At 48.5% G+C, this 18,272-nt stretch overlaps 1 protein-coding gene across 2 annotated transcripts; it reads left to right on the top strand.

Annotated features, from left to right (window-relative positions):
* The first annotated feature begins 2,464 nt into the window (after positions 1–2,464).
* On the top strand, positions 2,465–17,469 carry Jpt1 (Jupiter microtubule associated homolog 1). 2 transcript variants are annotated; one of them, XM_048366432.1, is made up of 5 exons: positions 2,465–2,629; positions 9,971–10,113; positions 10,787–10,884; positions 12,402–12,420; positions 16,965–17,469. In XM_048366432.1, the coding sequence occupies exons 1-5, from the start codon at positions 2,574–2,576 to the stop codon at positions 17,111–17,113; spliced, it is 465 nt and encodes a 154-aa protein (XP_048222389.1). In that variant the 5' UTR covers positions 2,465–2,573; the 3' UTR covers positions 17,114–17,469. The 2 variants fall into 2 exon arrangements, with proteins under 2 accessions (XP_048222389.1, XP_048222391.1); XM_048366434.1 differs by lacking the exon at positions 12,402–12,420.
* Positions 17,470–18,272: the final 803 nt, after the last annotated feature.

Genomic DNA, 18,272 nt, shown 5'->3' with positions numbered 1-18,272 from the left:
AACACACACACACATTAATTAGCTCTTAAACCCAATTTTTACATATAAGTTTCTATTGTAGTTTAAAAGCAAACACTACACATCTCCACAGTTCAGCTTAATCTGTGTGTACTGGATCACAGTAAAACAAACAAACAACCCCAAAAACAGTGGTCCTAGCTGGATGCTGAAACTACACAGGAGGCTGAGATCTGAGGATCACAGTTTGAATACATCCTGGGCAGGAAAGTCCATGAAAGTCTTATCTGCAGCTAACCAGCAAACAGCCAGAAATGGAAATGTGACTCAAGTGGTAGAGCACGAGTCTTGAGTGCAAAAACTAAGTGACAGTGCCCAGACTCTGAGTTCAAGTCCCAGTGTTGGCAAAACAAAACTGGTGTTAGGGGCTGGGAATATGGCCTACTGGAAAAGTGCTCGCCTTGTATACATGAAGCCCTGGGTTCAATTCCTCAGTACCACATATATAGAAAAAGCCAAAGTTGCGCTGTGGCTCAAGTGGTAGAGTGCTAGCCATGAGCAAAAGGAAGCCAGGGACAGTGCTCAGGCCCTGAGTCTAAGGCCCAGGACTGGCAAAAAACAAAACAAACAAAAAAACTGGTCTTAAAAAATTAGTTCCAACTGGGTTGTAAAATTAGGGAGAGCAAATTCCAAGAGTCCAATATCTACTGCCGTGTGTGTGTGTGTGTGTGTGTGTGTGTGTGTGTGTGTGTCCTGGGGCTTGAATTCAGGGCCTGGTCACTGTCCCTTACCTTTTTCACTCAAGTCTGGTGGACTACCATTTGAGTCACTGCTCTACTCTGGATTTTTACTGGTTAATTGGAGATAAGTGTTTCAGGGATTTTCCTGCCCAGGTGGCTAGCTTCAAACATGATTCTCAGAGGTCAGCTTTTCCACTAGCTAAGGTTACAGGTATGAGCCACCTCTGTCTGGCTGTGATTACTTTCTAGTAATTAAGTTTGATAATAGAGATGACTTGGTTTTGTCCCTAGGCTTCTTCTTCTTCTTCTTCTTCTTTTTTTTTTTTTCAAGTAAAAAGATGGATTTATCGGGGAAGTAAAAAGTATACTGACCTGTCAGGATCCCAGCCCAGACTTGGGAGCTGAGACTGTAAAAAGCAGGCTGGCGGGCCAGGTTGGAAGCCCAGACTGCCCAGGGACGAAGCTTCTTCTTGCTCAAGGCTAGCACCCTACCACTTGAGCCACAGCACCACTTCTGCCTTTTCTGTTTCTGTGGTATGGAGGAATCCAACCCAGGGCTTCATGCACTCTCCCATTAAGTGACATTTCCAGCCCAACTGTACCCTTTTAAAATGGGAAGAGATTCTAACCCAAACAAGTGCTGTGCTTCCTCCTGTTATGGTGGACACATCAATGTCTGAGCTTGGGTTCTCCAAACAAGGTCCTTCTTGGTGGCTTTTCCTGAAAGCCTAGAAGGAGACAGTAATGAACCCCAACTTCCAAGTTACCTGGAATACAAACTTCAATTGCCTAGAAGATGTCTGAAGGAGCAGAGTTCAGCTTTTATGGAAATACAGCGACTAAGAAAGGCATCTGCTTTGAAGAAATATGCATGACGCGAGAAGAAGGGGTTATCTATCACCTGCTGCTTCTCCTTTACCCAAGGCTTCCCCAGTATGACTTTGTAAACAGTCATGCCTGAACCCTCCAAGTGTGTCTGCATTTGTTGCAGGGATAGATTTACTCAGACAGGTGGGAAAGCCATGACTGAATGGCTATAAACAGCTGCAGAAGCCTGGGGTCCGCTTGATCAGCTTGCTGGGAGGGCATGAGGCCATTCATTCCCCCTTGCCCGGCATTAGCCGGCTTTAGCACCAGCCCCTTACCAGCCCCTTGGAGCAACTCTTGCAAGCGCCCCTTACAGCTAAGTATCTCCAGACGTTTGAAAAGGAGCTCCCTTGGCGTGCATTCTGTTGCTGACTCCCATGAGTGCTCCTGCTCCCGGGGCTGCTTTGATGCCTTTCCAAAGGGGGCGCACAGTAGGTGCTCAATAAGAATAAACCAGTAGCAGTCATTTTTAAACCCTTAAGAAGTATGCCCCCCCCCCCAACTATGCCCTCGGAAAGGTCAGGTTAGCGAGTGCGCGTTCACCACGGGAAGTCTGCGGTGGGTTTGCCGGTTCTCAGTCAGGTCAGGTAACTTTGTAGGTGACTAAGGGAGCAGGACGTTGGGCAAATTCACCTCCAGTCCAACCACCAGCCAATCATCATTCGAGATTTGGGGTGGGGGGAGGGGAGCACATCCGTAGACTTTCCGGCCACCCAGGGGGGCGGGCTTAGGCCAAGCCGTGGCCTCCGGAGCCCGTCAAAACGCCGCTCGGTGCTTGGCACTGCCGCCAGCCAATAGCATCAAAAGCCTGTATTTGAATAGACCAATCGTGGCGGGCGGAGGGCGGGGCTTAAGAGCCCAATAAAGGCAGCCACGGAGCGAGCTGGCAGGCGGTGGTGGAGGCTCCAGCGGCGGCGGTGGCTCTGGCTCCGGAGCTCTCGGCGCCCCTTGGGTCCTGTCCTCTCCTCGTTCGGCTCCCGCGCCAGCCTACCTCGTTCCTTCGGCGCCATGACCACCACGACCACCTTCAAGGGTGTGGATCCCAACAGCAGGAATAGCTCCCGGTGAGGCGCGGGGCGGCCCCCGAGCCGCGCGGGGCTGAGGGGCCGGGGCCGGGCGGGCGGGCGGGCGGGTGGGTCGGTCGGGGCCGGCCGCGGGTGCGGGTCGCGGTCGGTAACGTGCGCGGCGCGTGGCGGGGCTCGGCCGCGGGCGGCTTTGTGCCTCGGGGTTCGCTGCGCACGCCGGCCCCGCCCCGATCCCTCGGCTTCCCATTCATTCCCACGGAGCGGGGGCCGGGGCGGGGGTGGGTGGGCCGGGGGCCGGGCCCCCCTGCTCGGGCAGCGCGGCTGCAGGCTTGGGGAGGGACGCGCACGCGGGCTCGCTCTCTGCCCGGGACGGTGGTCTGGGTCGCCCGGCGTCCCGGGGGGCCTGCGGGGCGTCGCGGCCAGGCCCCTTTGTCCCACCCCCGGGCCACGCGCTCCTGCCCGGCCCCTCGGCCGTGTGTGTGTGTGTGTGTGTGTGTGTGTGTGTGTGTGGACTCCCGTCGTGTGCCGGCCCCGAGCTCGGGCTCGGCGATCCCACTCTGCGAGTGGATCTGCCCAGTCCAGTCCGCCCGGCTCCCGCCCCGGCGGTACCCCCCACTCCCCGCCCCGGCCTGCCCGGCAGGTGCACCGGTGGTCAGGGGAGGCTGGACATCGCGACGCGGAACTCCGGTCCGGGACCTCGCCGTCTCTCTCCTCTCCCGGTGCCTCTCCTCTCCTAACAAAGGAGGGACCCCCCGTCTCCTGCCCCCTCCCGGCGCCCACCTCCGAGCGCAGGGGGCCGCCAGCCAGCCGGCGTGGGCTTTCTGCGCTCCAACCTTCGGACCCGGGTCCGTGTAGGGCAGACCCTTCACTTCTCTCTTTGACGTTTGCCAGATGAGTTCATCCCTGGCCCCGGTTCCCTGGCTGTGGGAGGTTTCCTGTTCTTGGGCGGGGCCGGGGAGATATCCATTGTCTCTTCCGTGATATCTCCTTCTGGAATGGGGGGGTGGCCCTTCTGGCCACTCATCCCATTTGCATTTTGGAGAGGGGCACGGGACACGCACTTTGGACCAGGAACCTTTTACCGAACCCTGCCTTAACTTGGTGGAAGGGTTTGGGTTCTGTGGAGGTGTCCACATTGTCTCAGCTAGTAGCACCCTGTTCTTTAAGATCTTCCATAGGCATCTCTGGGGTCTTTCCTCAAGGCCTTCAGGAAGCTTAGATTTCACTTTTTCTGGACGTTTATTCTCCATGGATTAGGACCTGGAATCTTGTGTGGCCAACCTTGGGGTCCTGGCCAAGTGGCACAAAGGGAGCCATTTTGTGGGGCTAGGAAGACAGACGTGAAATAGCAATATCTCACAGGGGTTAGAGAACTTGGAAACAAAAAGCAGCCTCTGCAGAGGAGCCTGAGGAGGAAGCGCGGAAGGGACATTCCCTTTCACCTCTCTCTCCAGTTTTACAGTGTAGGAAGGAGTAGATAAGACTGAAGAAAACCTAAATTAAAGATTACAGGGAGGATGGAGAACTTAAGTAGAACAGACCCAGGAAAACACTGGTCACTCCCTCTTCTGTTGTCATCCTTCCAAGGAGATAATTTTATTAGAGTACACTGGGACAAACTGAGCCTTGCTTTTCCTTTTTGTGTGAGGAGGTCAACTTTCTGCTGGTCAAACTTCAGTTGTTAGAATGATAATGTGACATCTGGGGTTTCATCCTGTGGGGTTGAGTTGAGTCTAATGCTTTGTAAAGAATTTCAGTATCCAGGTCAAATGAATCCTCTTGCTTGTTTTTTCCCCCCTACATTTGAAACGTGAGACATTTTCATTTCTGCAAAATTAATGTTTTAATTCATCTTTGTCATCCGTCTCCCTCCAGTATTGTCTAGGTATTGGTAGCATTTCATTGCATTAACTTTCCTCCTTTCTTTTGTGATCCCACCTAATTCTCCTAAACTTCTGTTTTCCACTCGTGCTCTTCTGCCTCTGTAACCTCATTACAAATTTAGTGTGGTGGCAAAGATCATATGGAAACTCTAGGGTTTAAAGAGAGGAGACAGAAGTCTTTTTTTTTCTTAAATGTTATACACAATTCACCATTTTTGTTAAGCCATAACTAGGTAGTCCTGATATAATTATTGCATTTGTGGTTTGGAAAAACATATTAAGAAATAAAACTGGAGTACTTTGTCTTATGATCAAATCCTTTGTTTGGGGATCTTGCTATTTCAAATGGTCTCAACAACACTGACGTCATCCGAGTTGGTATTACCTGCTGTTGCAGGGGGAGCACAGGAGACCTGTGGAAGTTGAACTGAGCTGAGCTTTGACTTGTTTTTAAGCTGATGTTTGGGTGCTAGTGCCTCATTCTTGTGCCCCACCCCTCCCCCCACCCACACCCCCAGCCAGAAATATTTCTAGACACACTAGGGTTCTAAAGAGCCTCATCTGGCTACAATAAGCCAGGAGACTTAAAAATTATGATTAGCAAAGAAAATCACTCTTAAATTCTAAGAGTAAAGCAAGTGAGGGTGAAGCAAGTTGATATTGATTCTAATATTTCAAAGTCTTTATTGATAAATAGTATAAATGACAAAAAGTGTAATCCTTTTATTGTTTTGTTTTGTTGTTTTTTTTTTTGCCAGTCCTGGGCCTTGGACTCAGGGCCTGAGCACTGTCCCTGGCTTCCTTTTGCTCAAGGCTAGCACTCTGCCACTTGAGCCAAAGCGCCACTTCTGGCCTTTTTCTGTATATGTGGTGCTGGGGAATCGAACCCAGGGCCTCATGTATACAAGGCAAGCTCTCTTGCCACTAGGCCATATCCCTAGCCCCAAGTGTAATCCTTTTAGACTTTACCCTAAGAGACTTGTTAAGAGTCTATGTTATGTTAATATAATATTATCATTTTATAAAATGCATGCCTGAACACACTTATGTGATGAATTTAATCTAAGTGGATATTGAAGATCTGAGACTTTAAACATTTCGCCTCTAATAAAGGAGGGCAATGAAGTCTCTGGGATGGATGGTGATTTCTGTGATTTTGAGGCAGTGTCTTGCTTGCTATATCCCAGGCTGGCCTTGAACTCCCAATCGGCCTGCCTTGGTGTCCTGAGTGCAAGTGCTTGGGTTACATTCGTGCACCACCACGCCCACCTGAGTGAAATTTTTGTTTAGCATGAGGTGAATATTACATTTTACTACAGACATTAGTATTGTGTTCAGAGGAGGGAGCTAGAGGGACTACCTTAATCAGAGCACCGAATGTTCAGGTGTGTAGTTTAAAGAGAAAGATGGCATTGTGTGTGAACCCACGGAAGCCCTTACAGCCCTTGTTATCAGCCTGCCAGCCACTGAGGATTCATAATGCTAGGCATTATTTAGCGCTTCTTGGGGCTTCCTCTGCTCTAACTCTAGGCTCTTTGCTCTTTGTTGTGTGTGTATAATGTAAGAAACTGTGTTTTGACTTTTTATAGTTTTTTTTTTAAGTTAGCATGCATTGGATGTGCAGGGAGGGTTTCATTGTGACATTTCTTTCCATACATGCATACAATTGACACTAGGCTCTTGAACTAGCCAGAGCCACGCTCAGCACACTGCCTACCACCTGCAGGCCCATCACAGCCTACTTGTGTTTGTAGGACCTGACAGTGCTGTATGGCTTTCCCACTGGTAAATGGTTAAGGAAAACAGTTCACTACTTAGGAAAAGAAAGATAGGAAGATGAGCCGGGCTGGTCTTTGCAGTTTCTGTGGCTGCCAGGGCAGCTGGACAGTGAATGTTTCAGGAAGGCTCCCTTCACAAAGCCAGAATTTACGGAGGACCAGGCGCTCTAACCCCATCCCTGCAGCCTCCCTTCCTCTGTGAGCTCCTGGAGGAGGCATGTTGGGAGTTTGCAAAAGCACCGGCAGAGTGGGTAGTGCTCCAGGCAGGAGAAAGCAGGCCAGTGAAAGTTCCCACGTGGAGATTAGCCACGGAACAGTGCAGGAAGCCGCCGGACTGGACTGGCCAGGGAGGTGGTTAGGACTGTTTGTCTACATCTGTCTGAGAAGAGGCCATATCGCCAGCAGGCAGAGTTTGTGATTTCCTTTCCTTTCTATACAGGCCTTGCATTTGCAGAACTGTGGAGCCTTAGCACAAAAGGAAGCCCAGGAGGGTGGGACAACATGAGTTCAGTGAGGGGCAAAGGCTAGGGGGCCAGCGTACACCTAAGGGAACCGAGAAGCCAGGATTTCTGTCTGGGGATCCAGAATGAGCTGCCTGGGAAAAGTAATACATTCAGAAGTGGTAGTGCATGCCTATAATTCCAGCACTCCCCGGGAATCCCAGCACTCAAACCTGAGGCAGAAAAGAATATGAGTTAGAAGAACAGCCTGGGCCATGCAACAAGACCGTGTCTCAAAAAACAAACTACCACAACCACAAAATAGCTAAGCCAAATGAGGTGGCTTTTACCTGTCATTGTAGCCCCTCAAGAGTCTTGAGATCTGGGAGATGGAAGTTTGAAGCCAGCCTTGGAAAAATATTTAGTGAAACCAACTGAACAAACACATTAGGTGTAGTGGCACACACCTGTAATCTCAGCTACACAGGGGGCATAGATTGGAAGATAAAAAGTTCAAGGCTGGGGCTGGGAATATGGCCTAGAGGTAGAGTGCTTGCCTCGCGCATGTGAAGCCCTGGGTTTGATTCCTCAGCACCACATATATAGAAAAAGCCAGAAGTGGCGCTGTGGCTTAAGAGCTACAGTGCTAGCCTTGAGCAAAAAGAAGCCAGGGACAGTGCCCAGGCCCTGAGGCCAAGCCCCAGGACTGGTTCAAGGCTGGTTCTGGCAAAAGACCATATCTGAAGCAGAAGAAAGGGCTGGGGGTGTGGCTTCAGTGGCAAAATACTTGCTTAGCAAGCAGGAGACAAGACCATGAACTTTTTTTTTAATGACTAAGACAAACTACAAAATATTAAAAAAGACATTAAAATTCACCTAAAATCCCTTCAGTGAGAGGAACCCAGATAACACTGTGGTGACATTTACATGGCTATAATAACAGCTCATGTTCATGATTGCCACATACCAGATTATATATGATACTTCTGTAATAATAGTCTTCTGAGACAGATACTATTACCCTTATTTCATAGAGGAGAAAACCCAGGCATAGAGAGGCTAAGCACTCTCAACGTGTTGATTAGAAAATGTGTATGAGTCTAGCTGGGCGCTGGGGGCTCCCACCTGCAATCCTAGTAGTTTATAACATAATGAAATGCTGAGTTGAGTTGGCTGCTTCCTCACCACTACCATCCTAATAAGCAAGCAATAGTCTTGCTTCAAATTGCATTTATGTCCTAGTCTGAGTAAAAAGAATTGTGTGGGGGTGGGGTGCTGCAGCTTGACCTGGGGGCCTAGGCACTAACTATCCTTTAGCTTTTTTGCTCAAGGGTGGCTCTGTCACTCAAGCCATCGCTTCTGCTTTTATGTGTGTGCACACTTCTCCTGGGGCTTGAACTCAGGGCTGAGGCACTGTCCCTGAGCTTCTTTTGCTCAAGGTAGTGCTCTACCACTTGAGTGCCCCAGCTCCATTTCTGGCTTTTTTTGTAGTTTATCAGAGGAAAAAAAAGTCTTCCAGACCTTCCTTCTCTGGGCTGACTTTGAACTATGATTCTCTTGAACCCTGTTGCCTACCTAGGCTGGCCCTTTACCATTTAAGTCATGCCTCCAGCCCTCCTTTTTGATGGTTATTTTGATGCAGTTTAGCAAAAATAATTAGTTCCTGGGCTGGCTCTGAACCAGCTCTCAGTCCTCTGCCTAGTTAGGATTATAGGTGCAAGCTGCCTTCTGAAGCCAGCACCAAGACTAAAAGGTGGGGGAAGATGAGAGCTCTGTGACCATTGGAGAAGAGGAAGGCTAGTTTCTATGGCTTGTCAGGGGGAGGGAATTAATTATTTGCCAGGACTAATATCACAGGTGGTGAGGTTGAGAGCTTTTTTTTTTTTTTTTTTGGTTGGTCTTGGGGCTTGAACTCTGGGCCTGGGCACTATCCCTGAGCTCTTTAGTTCAAGGCTAGTAATCTACCACTTGAGCCACAGTGCCACTTGTGGTTTTCTGGTAGTTAATTGGAGATAAGAATCTTACGGACTTTCCTGCCGAGGCTGGCTTTGAACTGTGATTCTCAGATCTCAGCCTCCTGAGTAGCTAGGATTAAAGACAAGAGCCACTAGTGCCTGGCTTGTTTTTTTTTTTTTTTTTTTTTTTTTTTTTGCCAGTCCTGGGCTTGAACTCAGGGCCTGAGCACTGTCCCTGGCTTCCTTTTGCTCTCTGCCACTTGAGCCACAGCGCCACTTCTGGCCATTTTCTGTATATGTGGTGCTGGGGAATTGAACCCAGGGCTTCATGTGTATCAGGCAAGCACTCTTGCCACTAGGCCTTATTCCCAGCCCCATTGGCTTGTTTTTTGTCTTTTTAATTATGATAGATATTTTTCAGGCTGGTCTCTTGATTCCTGAATTCAAATGAACTCTCTTCTCAGACCCATCAATAGCTTGGTCTATACACATAGAACCACCAGCTCCCAGCTAGAACTGCTCTCCGCAGGACTCAGTGGATAACAAGCTCTGCTTTGGAACTTGCCCAGGAGGGGAGCTCCCTTTCTGACAAATGGGCCACTGAGCAGGCTGAGGTCTGGGATGGCACTCGGGCAGTTTTAGCTGTGAACTGTAAATTGGTAACGCAGTGAATAAGTGGGAAAAGCTGTAAAGCAGTGTGTCGTGTCTTAATAGCCAGCATTGAACATGTACCAGGATGAGGCAATTCTTTTTTCTCATTAGTGGCTCTCTTTTTTGGGGGATGGCTGGGGTCAATGGGTGAGGGAAATGAAGGGTGTTAAGAAATCCTGAGGTTGGGCTGGGGATATGGCCTAGTGGCAAGAGTGCCTGCCTCATATACATGGGGCCCTGGGTACGATTCCCCAGCACCACATATACAGAAAATGGCCAGAAGTGGCGCTGTGGCTCAAGTGGCAGAGTGCTAGCCTTGAGCAAAAAGAAGCCAGGGACAGTGCTCAGGCCCTGAGTCCAAGCCCGAGGACTGACCAAAAAAAAAAAAGAAATCCCGAGGACGGGCTGGAAATATGGCCTAGTGGCAAAGAGCGCTTGCCTCTTATACATGAAACTCTGGGTTCGGTTCCCCAGCACCACATATATGGAAAACGGCCAGAAGGGGCGCTGTAGCTCAGGTGGCAGAGTGCTAGCCTTGAGTGGGAAGAAGCCAGGGACAGTGCTCAGGCCCTGAGTCCAAGGCCCAGGACTGGCAAAAAAAAAAATAAAAAAATCCTGAGGACAAGAAATGTTTCACTAGGGTCTGGAATGAACTTTTTGCCATTATTTCTAGGGTTTTGCGGCCTCCAGGTGGTGGATCCAATTTTTCCTTAGGTTTTGATGAGCCAACGGAACAGCCTGTGAGGAAGAACAAAATGGCTTCTAACATCTTTGGGACACCTGAAGAAAATCCCCCTTCTTGGGCCAAGCCAGCAGGTACTGTGTTTAGCTGTGACACTGATTTTGTGCAGGCCAGCAAAGCCTGGCTGATGGTAATGAAATGAGCAACTGTTCAAGCTTAGCTGGAGAAGAAACAGGTGGGACAGTCTAGCCCGGTCTAGCACCCCTGCAGTATCAGCACTCAGTAGTCTGAGCCTGGAAGAATGGGAGTTCAAGACAAGCCTGAACCTGGCCTGATCTACTTAGATGTTTATCTTTTTTTTTTTCTGTTGGTCGTGGGGCTTAGACTCAGGGCCTGAGCACTGTCCCTGGCTTCTTTTTGCTCAAGGCTAGCACTTGAGCCACAGTGCCACTTCTGGCTTTTTCTATATATGTGGTGCTGAGGAATCGAACCCAGGGCTTCATGTATATGAGGTTAACACTTTACCACTAGGCCATATTCCCAGCCTAGAAGTCCTTTTTATTTCTAGCTTTACTCTTAGGTCCTTCAATTCTATAAACGAAGGAAGGAAGGAAGGAAAGTTTAAACATGGGTAATACTGAGAGTCTACAGTGGGGATTAGGTTAAAGATTTGAGGAAGTGAGATTAGGATTTTTTTAGCCATTAATATTTCTTAGATGTTTCCTTACTTTGTAATACAGGGACACACACACATGTGTTTGTTTCAGAGCTTCTTGTTGTACTTCTCAAGCACATTTTGGTTTCCAGGTGCTAAATCTCGTGGTGGTCGGGAAGACTTGGAGTCATCTGGACCACAGAGCAGGAACACCTCTGAAGCAAGCTCTGGAGACGTCTTAGATCTGAAGGTCAGCAGGAAACAATGAGGGAAGACAGCCTGAGGGTAGTGGGGTTGAAAAACTAAGCTTCCCTTGTTCACTAAGACTTTCAGTTCTTATTTACTGATTTATTTAGTCGGTTGTGGTCCTTGAACTTGGGGCTGGGGTGCTGTCCCTGAGCTTTTGCCCAAAGCTAGTATTCTACCACTTTGAGCCATAGTACCACTTGTAGTTTTCTGGTGGTTAATTGGGTATCAGTGGCTCACTCCTGCAATCCTAGCTACCCAGGGGGCTGAAATGTGAAGATTGAAGTTTGAAGCCAGCCTGGATAGGAAAGTCCATGAGATTCTTATCTTCATTTAACCACCAGAGAAACCCAGAAGTGGAGCTGTGGCTCAAACTGATGGAGTACTAGTTTTGAGGGGAAAAATGGAAAATTGAGAAGCAGATTGTCTCTTTCTTTCTTTCTTTTTCTTTCTCTTTCTTTCTTTCTTTCTTTCTTTCTTTCTTTCTTTCTTTCTTCCTTTCTTCCTTTCTTTCTTTCTCTCTTTCTCTCTTTCTTTCTTTTTTTGTTGTTGCTGGTTTTGAGGCTGGAACTCGGCCTGGGCCCTGTCCAGGAGCTCCTTTGGTGTCCTTGAGCTCCTTTGTTCAGAGCTAGCACTCTACCACCTGAGCCACAGCCCTACCTGAGCCACAGCCCTACTTCCGGCATCCTCAGATCTCAGCATCCTGAGTAGCTAGGAATATAGGCAGGAGGCACAGCTTGCCTATTTTGGCGCTGGTAAATGATTCTCAATGGGTGCTGGTGGCTCACGCCTCTAATCCTAATTATTCAGGAGGCTGAGATCTGAGCATCACTGTTTGAAGCCAGCCTGAACAGTCTGAGACTCTTCTTTGATAAATTACTCTGAAAAAGATGGAAGCACTAGCTCTGAGCACAAAGACCCTGAGCACAAGTAAGGCCCTGAGTTCAAGCTCCGGGACCAGCAAAAAAATTCTCTGAAATGCTAATTGGCATTTCATCATCAGAGTGTCAGAGTGAATGCCCCCTCCCCTTTCTTTTAAATTATTACTTTGGATTTTGGGAGACATTTCAATGATAAATCTTCAAAGGTCCTGAAATCACAGTGTAACTTTTTTTTTTTTTTGGCAGTCCTGGGGCTTGAACTCGGCCTGAGCACTGTCCTTGGCTTCTTTGTTTTTTTCTTTTTTATCCCTGAGCTTTTTTGCTCAAAGTCAACATGCTGCTACTTGAGCCACTTCTGGCCTTTCCTGTGTATGTGGTACTGAGGAATCGAACTCAGGGCTTCATGCATGCGAGATAAGCACTCTTTCACTAAGTCACATTCTCAGCCCCCACAGTGTAACTAATTTGCAAGCATAGTTTTGTAATGATCTGGCCATTTCTGATATGCTGCTTCTCCAGTTAATCCTAACTGTCAAGAACTTTTGATTTCAACCTGATGTTATCTGCTGTCAATTGTGAATTCTGTATGTGTGTTGCATATTAAATAGGGAGTCATTTTTAATTGTTTTTTCTTTTCCAGGGAGAAGGAGATGTTCATGGTGAGTACTTTCTTTTTTTTTCTTTAATTGGCAGTACTTGAGTTTGAACGTGGGCCTTGGCTTGCTAGGCTGTTCTGCTTCTGAGCCATGCCTCCAGACATGATGAGCAGTTACGAAGATTGAATTGTTGCTTGTGTAATCAGTTTCGCAATACATCAGATTTACTTATTTATTTTTGCCAGTCCTGGAGATTGAACTCAGGGCCTGGGCACTGTCCCTGGGCTTCTTTTTGCTCAAGGTAGAGCTCTACCACTTGAGCCACAGCGCCACTTCAGGCTTTTTCTGTGGTACTGTGGAATGGAACCCAGCCAGGGCCTCGTTCATCCTAGAGAAGCACTGTATCACTAAGCCACATTCCCAGCCACATCAGAATTTTAATTCAAATCATGTCTTGGGATTTCTCAGGTTCCTAATAAGCTTTTTTTGAGGGGGGGGGGGTCAGTCCTTGGGCTTGAATTCAGGGCCTGGGCGCTGTCTCTGAAACTTGCTCAGGCTAGTGCTCTAGCACTTGAGCCACAGCGCCACTTCTGGCTTTTTCCATTTGTGTGGTACTGAGGCATCGAACCCAGGGCTTCATGCATGCTAGACGAGTACTCTTACCGCTAAGCCACATTCCCAGCCTGAGAGTAGTTTTTGTTTGTTTGCTTGCTTTTTTTTAATAAGCGGCTCAGGCATTTCAGGCTCTCCTCACAGCATTCATTTTATGAAATGTGTAAATTTGTTTGATTTGATACTGCGACGTTTATTCAGCCAGACCTTGGTTTTGTAAGTTTCCAGTGAGCCATCCACATTTACCAATTGCAGATGGAAAGGAGCTGTGATCATCCATTTAATTATTTTCGTTTGTCTTTTGTTTTTTTGGTACTGGGGATCGGACCCAGGACATTGCACTTGCTAGGCAAGTGCTTTGCCACTGAGCTACATCCCAGCCCTCCATTTAATTATTTTCAATCTTTCAGGTATTGATTGGCACCTCTTTTAACAAGTGCCAGTGAATTACTCTGAGTGTGAGCTGAGTTTACAGGTGTCAGGCTGTAGCCCCCAGTCAGGTTGGCCGGGAAGGCAGCAGCCACGGGGCCTATGGCCCCAAGGAAGGTCCTGGTTCCTCCTCGCTCGCTCTTCTTCCCATTGCCTTTTTTCAGTAGTGCATGCTGACCTCACAGTGTGAGGAGTTCATGGTGAGAATCCCGCGCGTGCGTATAGCACACTTTGCCCCGCCCCTCTGGTTGCAATTTTGTGATACAGTCTGTCTGAATTGAGTTCCTCTTCCGCCCTTTGGGATGGTGCTCCTGGGGGGCCGGAGGCGGAGGAGCTGCTGGCCTTGGCCCATTGTCTGGATTCCTCCTTGCAGGACTAGCCACGCTTACACTGGACACAGACATATCAGACATATCGGTTACTGTGTGTCTGGTGAGTGGCATTTGTAAAGACTGCTCCCGGCCACAAGCCCAGGCTTTAGTTTCACTGCCTTTCATCTTCCTCACTGACTCTGGACTTAGCAGTCAGATAATCTTTTGTTTTCTCTGTGGTGCTGAGGATCCAGACTCAAGGCCCTGGGGAATCTGGGCAGGGCTTCTCGAGTGAGCTGCACTCCTGCTGCAGAATCAGCAGATCTGATTTGGACTAATGAATATAATTAAAAATGGGGAGGGCTGCCAATGCGGCTCAGCGGTAGAGTGCTTGCCTAGCATACATGAAGCCCTGGGTTCGATTCTTCAGCACCACATACACAGAAAAAACCGGAAGCGGTGGTGTGGCCCAAGAGGTAGTGTGCTAGCCTTGAGCAAAAAGAGATCAGGGACAGTGCTTAGGCCCTGACTCCCAAGCCCCAGGACTGGCAAAAAACAAGAAAGAAAAGGGAGTTGCAAGTGTGGCTCAGGTGGTAAGAGGGCCAGCTAATGAGTGAAAGCCAGTATTGGTGAGTTTGAGTTAAAAAAAAAAGGGTGGGGGGAGGGGAGCTTTGAGACCTGGCGGAGCTTTAGTGAAGAAACAACAGCAGACCAACTGAGTAGCCAGTAATGCCCTTCCTGCCACCCTTCTTCAGGGAAACAGCACACTGGATTGTATGCTGTTCAAGTACTTCCATAGTATTTGTTCTTGCCCACACTGGCTTTGAATGTAGGATCTGATGTTTAGTAGGCAGGCACTCTCCTCTGAAGCCATACTTCCCCATCCTCTTGTGTCTTCCCCTCCTCCTCCTTTGGTTTGAGATAAGGTGTCTAGTTTTTGCTAGTGATCTTGCTGTACCATTACTTCCGTAAAGTCGGGATTTGTTTGGATATAAGGGAAATAGTTGACTTTGGGGAAAATTAAACATAGGAATGGCTGTAATGAGAGGTTGAGCATGTAGTGCATTGTTATTAAGAGCATTTGCCTAGCACGTGCAAGGCCCTGGGTTCAGTCCCCAGCACTAAAATATGAAAACCCATGCTCCATTGGCTCATGCCTATAATCCTAGTTACTCAGGAGATTGAGCCAGTTTGGGAAAGGAAATTGGCGCTACCTCCAATTACCACCAGAAAGCCAGAAGTGGAGCTGAGTCTCAAAGTGGCACACTAGCCTTGAGCAATCGCTGTTCAGGGATAGCGCCCAGGCCCTGAGTTCAAGCCCCATGACCAACCAAAAGGGGGAAAAAATAAATCTAGGCATTTACGTAGAAGTCTTCTCCCTTCTTCAGAAAGTTAGAGTATCCACTGCATTTCTTCCTGCTCCAATTCTTTGGTGCTTACAATGCTTTTTTTCTTTTGCCAATCCTGGCCCTTGAATTCAGGGCCTGAGCACTGTCCCTGGCTTCTTTTTGCTCAAGGCTAGCACTCTGCCACTTGAGCCACAGCGCCACTTCTGGCCTTTTCTATATATGTGGTGCTGGGGAATTGAACCCAGGGCTTCATGTATATGAGGCAAGCACTCTTGCCACTAGGCCATATTCCCAATCTCTCATTATTATTATTTTTTTCAAGACAAAGCTGCCTTTGTTCACTAATCTTACTAGTGCCAAAGAAAAGTCAGGAGTAGATAAAATGTTTATTTTGATGTTCAAAGACCCTGGGGATTTGATCCTTATCACTGCAATAAGTAGCTAACAGTAAACTTTCTGTGTGTGTATATTTCGTTGGGTTTTGTTGCCAGTCCTGAGGCTTGAACTCAGGGCCTGAGCACTATACCTGGCTTCTTTTTGCTCAAGGCTAGCACTCTACCACTTGAGCCACAGCGCTACTTCCGGCTTTTTCTATATATGTGGTGCTGAGGAATCGAACCCAGGGCTTCATGTATAGGAGGCGAGCACTTTACCACTAGGCCATATTCCCAGCCCTGTGTGTATTTTGGTAGGAATATTTCCCTTTGCGGCCCCATGCTTCAGAATCATTAGAGTAGACACAGACATTTTTTTTTTTTTTTTTTTTTTTGGCCAGTCCTGGGCCTTGGACTCAGGGCCTGAGCACTGTCCCTGGCTTCCTTTTTTGCTCAAGGCTAGCACTCTGCCACTTGAGCCACAGCGCCACTTCTGGCCGTTTTCTGTATATGTGGTGCTGGGGAATCGAACCCAGGGCCTCATGTATACGAAGCAAGCTCTCTTGCCACTAGGCCATATCCCCAGCCCAGACACAGACATTTGAAGTATCTCAGATCAGGTGTGATGATGCATGCCTGGAGTCACTTCTACTTGGGAGACAGAAGTAGGAGAGAAGGAGGATCTAAATGTTTGTTTTTCAGCTCCTGTACTTTAGTACTGCCTGTACCATTAGTGATACAAGTATTGTCGATTGCTAGGAAGTGTAGCACAGTATAGTGGTATAGTGGCACAATCCTATAATCTCAGCTCCTAGGAGGCTTGGGGAATTGGGAGAAAGCTAGGTCCTCTACCCCTACCCCCCCCCCCGTGTCCTCCCCCTACAAAAGAAGAAGACAGGGGAAAGGTAGGAATGAGCTGAATTCTATCTCAGGACAATTCCCAAACATTAAATACAGTGGTGGAATGGATGGTAATCTTTACAAGCATCAGAATATTTATGAATGCTTCATGCAGACAATGAACAATTTAGTTAGAACCCAGTGCAGGTGGCTCATGCCTGTAATCCTAGTTACTCAGGAGGCTGAGATCTGAGGATCATAGTTCAAAGCCAGCCCAGGCAGGAAAGACCATGAGCCTCTTATCTCTAATAAATCCCCCAAGAGCTGGAATTGGAGCTGTGGCTCAAGTGGCAGGTGTTAAGCTCTGAGCTAAAGAAGCTCAGGGACAGCACCAGGTGCTGTGGTGTGAGTTAAAGTCCCAGGACCAAAAAACTAAATAAAACAACCACAAAAGAACTCCTCCAATACTCATGTATGTATTTCTACAGTTTTTAAAAAGATCATATAAAAAACATGTGGCAAAAGCGGCGCAAAGTTCTGGGCTGTCCGAATGTGGTTGATTAATGATTTTTTAAAAAAGTAATCAATACATTTCAAACCATCCTCAATCCGATGAGGAGAAAGATCTTGGGCTCTTCATCTGAACTGGAGATGGTTATTATGCTCACTTTCTTCATTCTCTGCTTTTCTAGAAAATGTGGACACAGACTTCCAGGGCAGTCTGGGGCCAAGCGAAGAGAAGCCAGTGCCCGCCGCTCCCGTGCCCAGCCCTGTGGCCGCCGGCCCGGCCCCGGCCAGGAGAAACCCCCCCGGGGGCAAGTCCAGCCTGGTCCTGGGCTAGCTCCAGCCGCCCTGAACTCTGTTGTCTTTGTTCGTCTCTCCGTGCTTGTGAACTGCACAACTTGAGCCTGACTGTACATCTTTTGGATTTGTTTCATTAAAAAAGAAGCACTTTATGTACTGCTGTCTTTCTTCCCCCCTTCCTCTCTCGTTTTTTCTTTCTAAGGAGCAAGTGTCTAGTTCTCTGACTCCTTTGGGTCTCTGGGCCGTGGCATGGGTGTTTTCTAGTAGTAGATTGGAGGGAACGCTTTGTGGCTCTTAGTACTGTGTCTTTAAGAACAAATGATCCGGTTCCTGATGTGTTTGCTAGAGGCTCTTTTGTACTTTTTTTTTTTTAATTAAAAAAATTTTTTTTTATGCTCTGTGTTCGCTTTCCCATGATGGGACAGACGACAGGCCCCGCCTGGCAGGCCGGCCGCACCGGGCTGTCTACCGAGCTCCTGGCCGGGGCCCCGCGGTGGAGGCATTGGGGGAGGTGGTGATGCAGGAGGGGGGGTCCCTATCTCTCCGGGAGCAGGTCCGGGCCTGCGTGTGTTCTTATTAAGTAGCTTGACGCTGTGTGCATGACGCTGGGCTCGGCCATGAGGAAGTCTCATCCTTAAATGTGTTGTACCGCTCAATCCTGGACTGTTGCTTCGAGTAAACAATATCCACGTTTGCAGCCGCTGTGTCTGTGTCTTCTTTCTGGCACCGGGTCACTGTCCTTCCTGGGCTGCTGCTTCGTCACAATCCTGCAGGCTGATGTGGTGAAGATGCAGAGCAAGTAGGGTGTTCTCCAAAAAAATACAAGACACGTCTACCCTCCCCCCCTTCCCGGGCCTGTGTAGCGCGGCTGTTGCGGGGGCCCAGAGGCACTGGGTGCACAGCGTCGGGGGAGCTTGCTCTCCATCCCCAGCCCCCGGGACCAATAAAGCTTTGAGTCTCCACTCCAGGGATTGCCCTTCTCCATAGCCTGGGGTCAACAGAGAAGGCCTCAAAGAAGGAAGAGTCCAGAAGATAGGAGAAGCGCTTTTGGTTTCTGCGGTTGTAGTTCTATAGCTTTGGCGCTTACAGGGTGCCATGTTAGCTACAATTCAATGCCCAAACTGGGCTGGCTTGCCTGCCCGCCCTCCCTCCCTCCCTTCTTCCCTCCCTCCCATCCTTCCCTGAGTTTGAACTCA

Source organism: Perognathus longimembris, chromosome 17 (genome assembly GCF_023159225.1).
Source record: "Perognathus longimembris pacificus isolate PPM17 chromosome 17, ASM2315922v1, whole genome shotgun sequence".
Lineage (NCBI taxonomy): Eukaryota > Metazoa > Chordata > Mammalia > Rodentia > Heteromyidae > Perognathus > Perognathus longimembris.
This window is presented reverse-complemented; position numbering and strand designations above follow the sequence as displayed.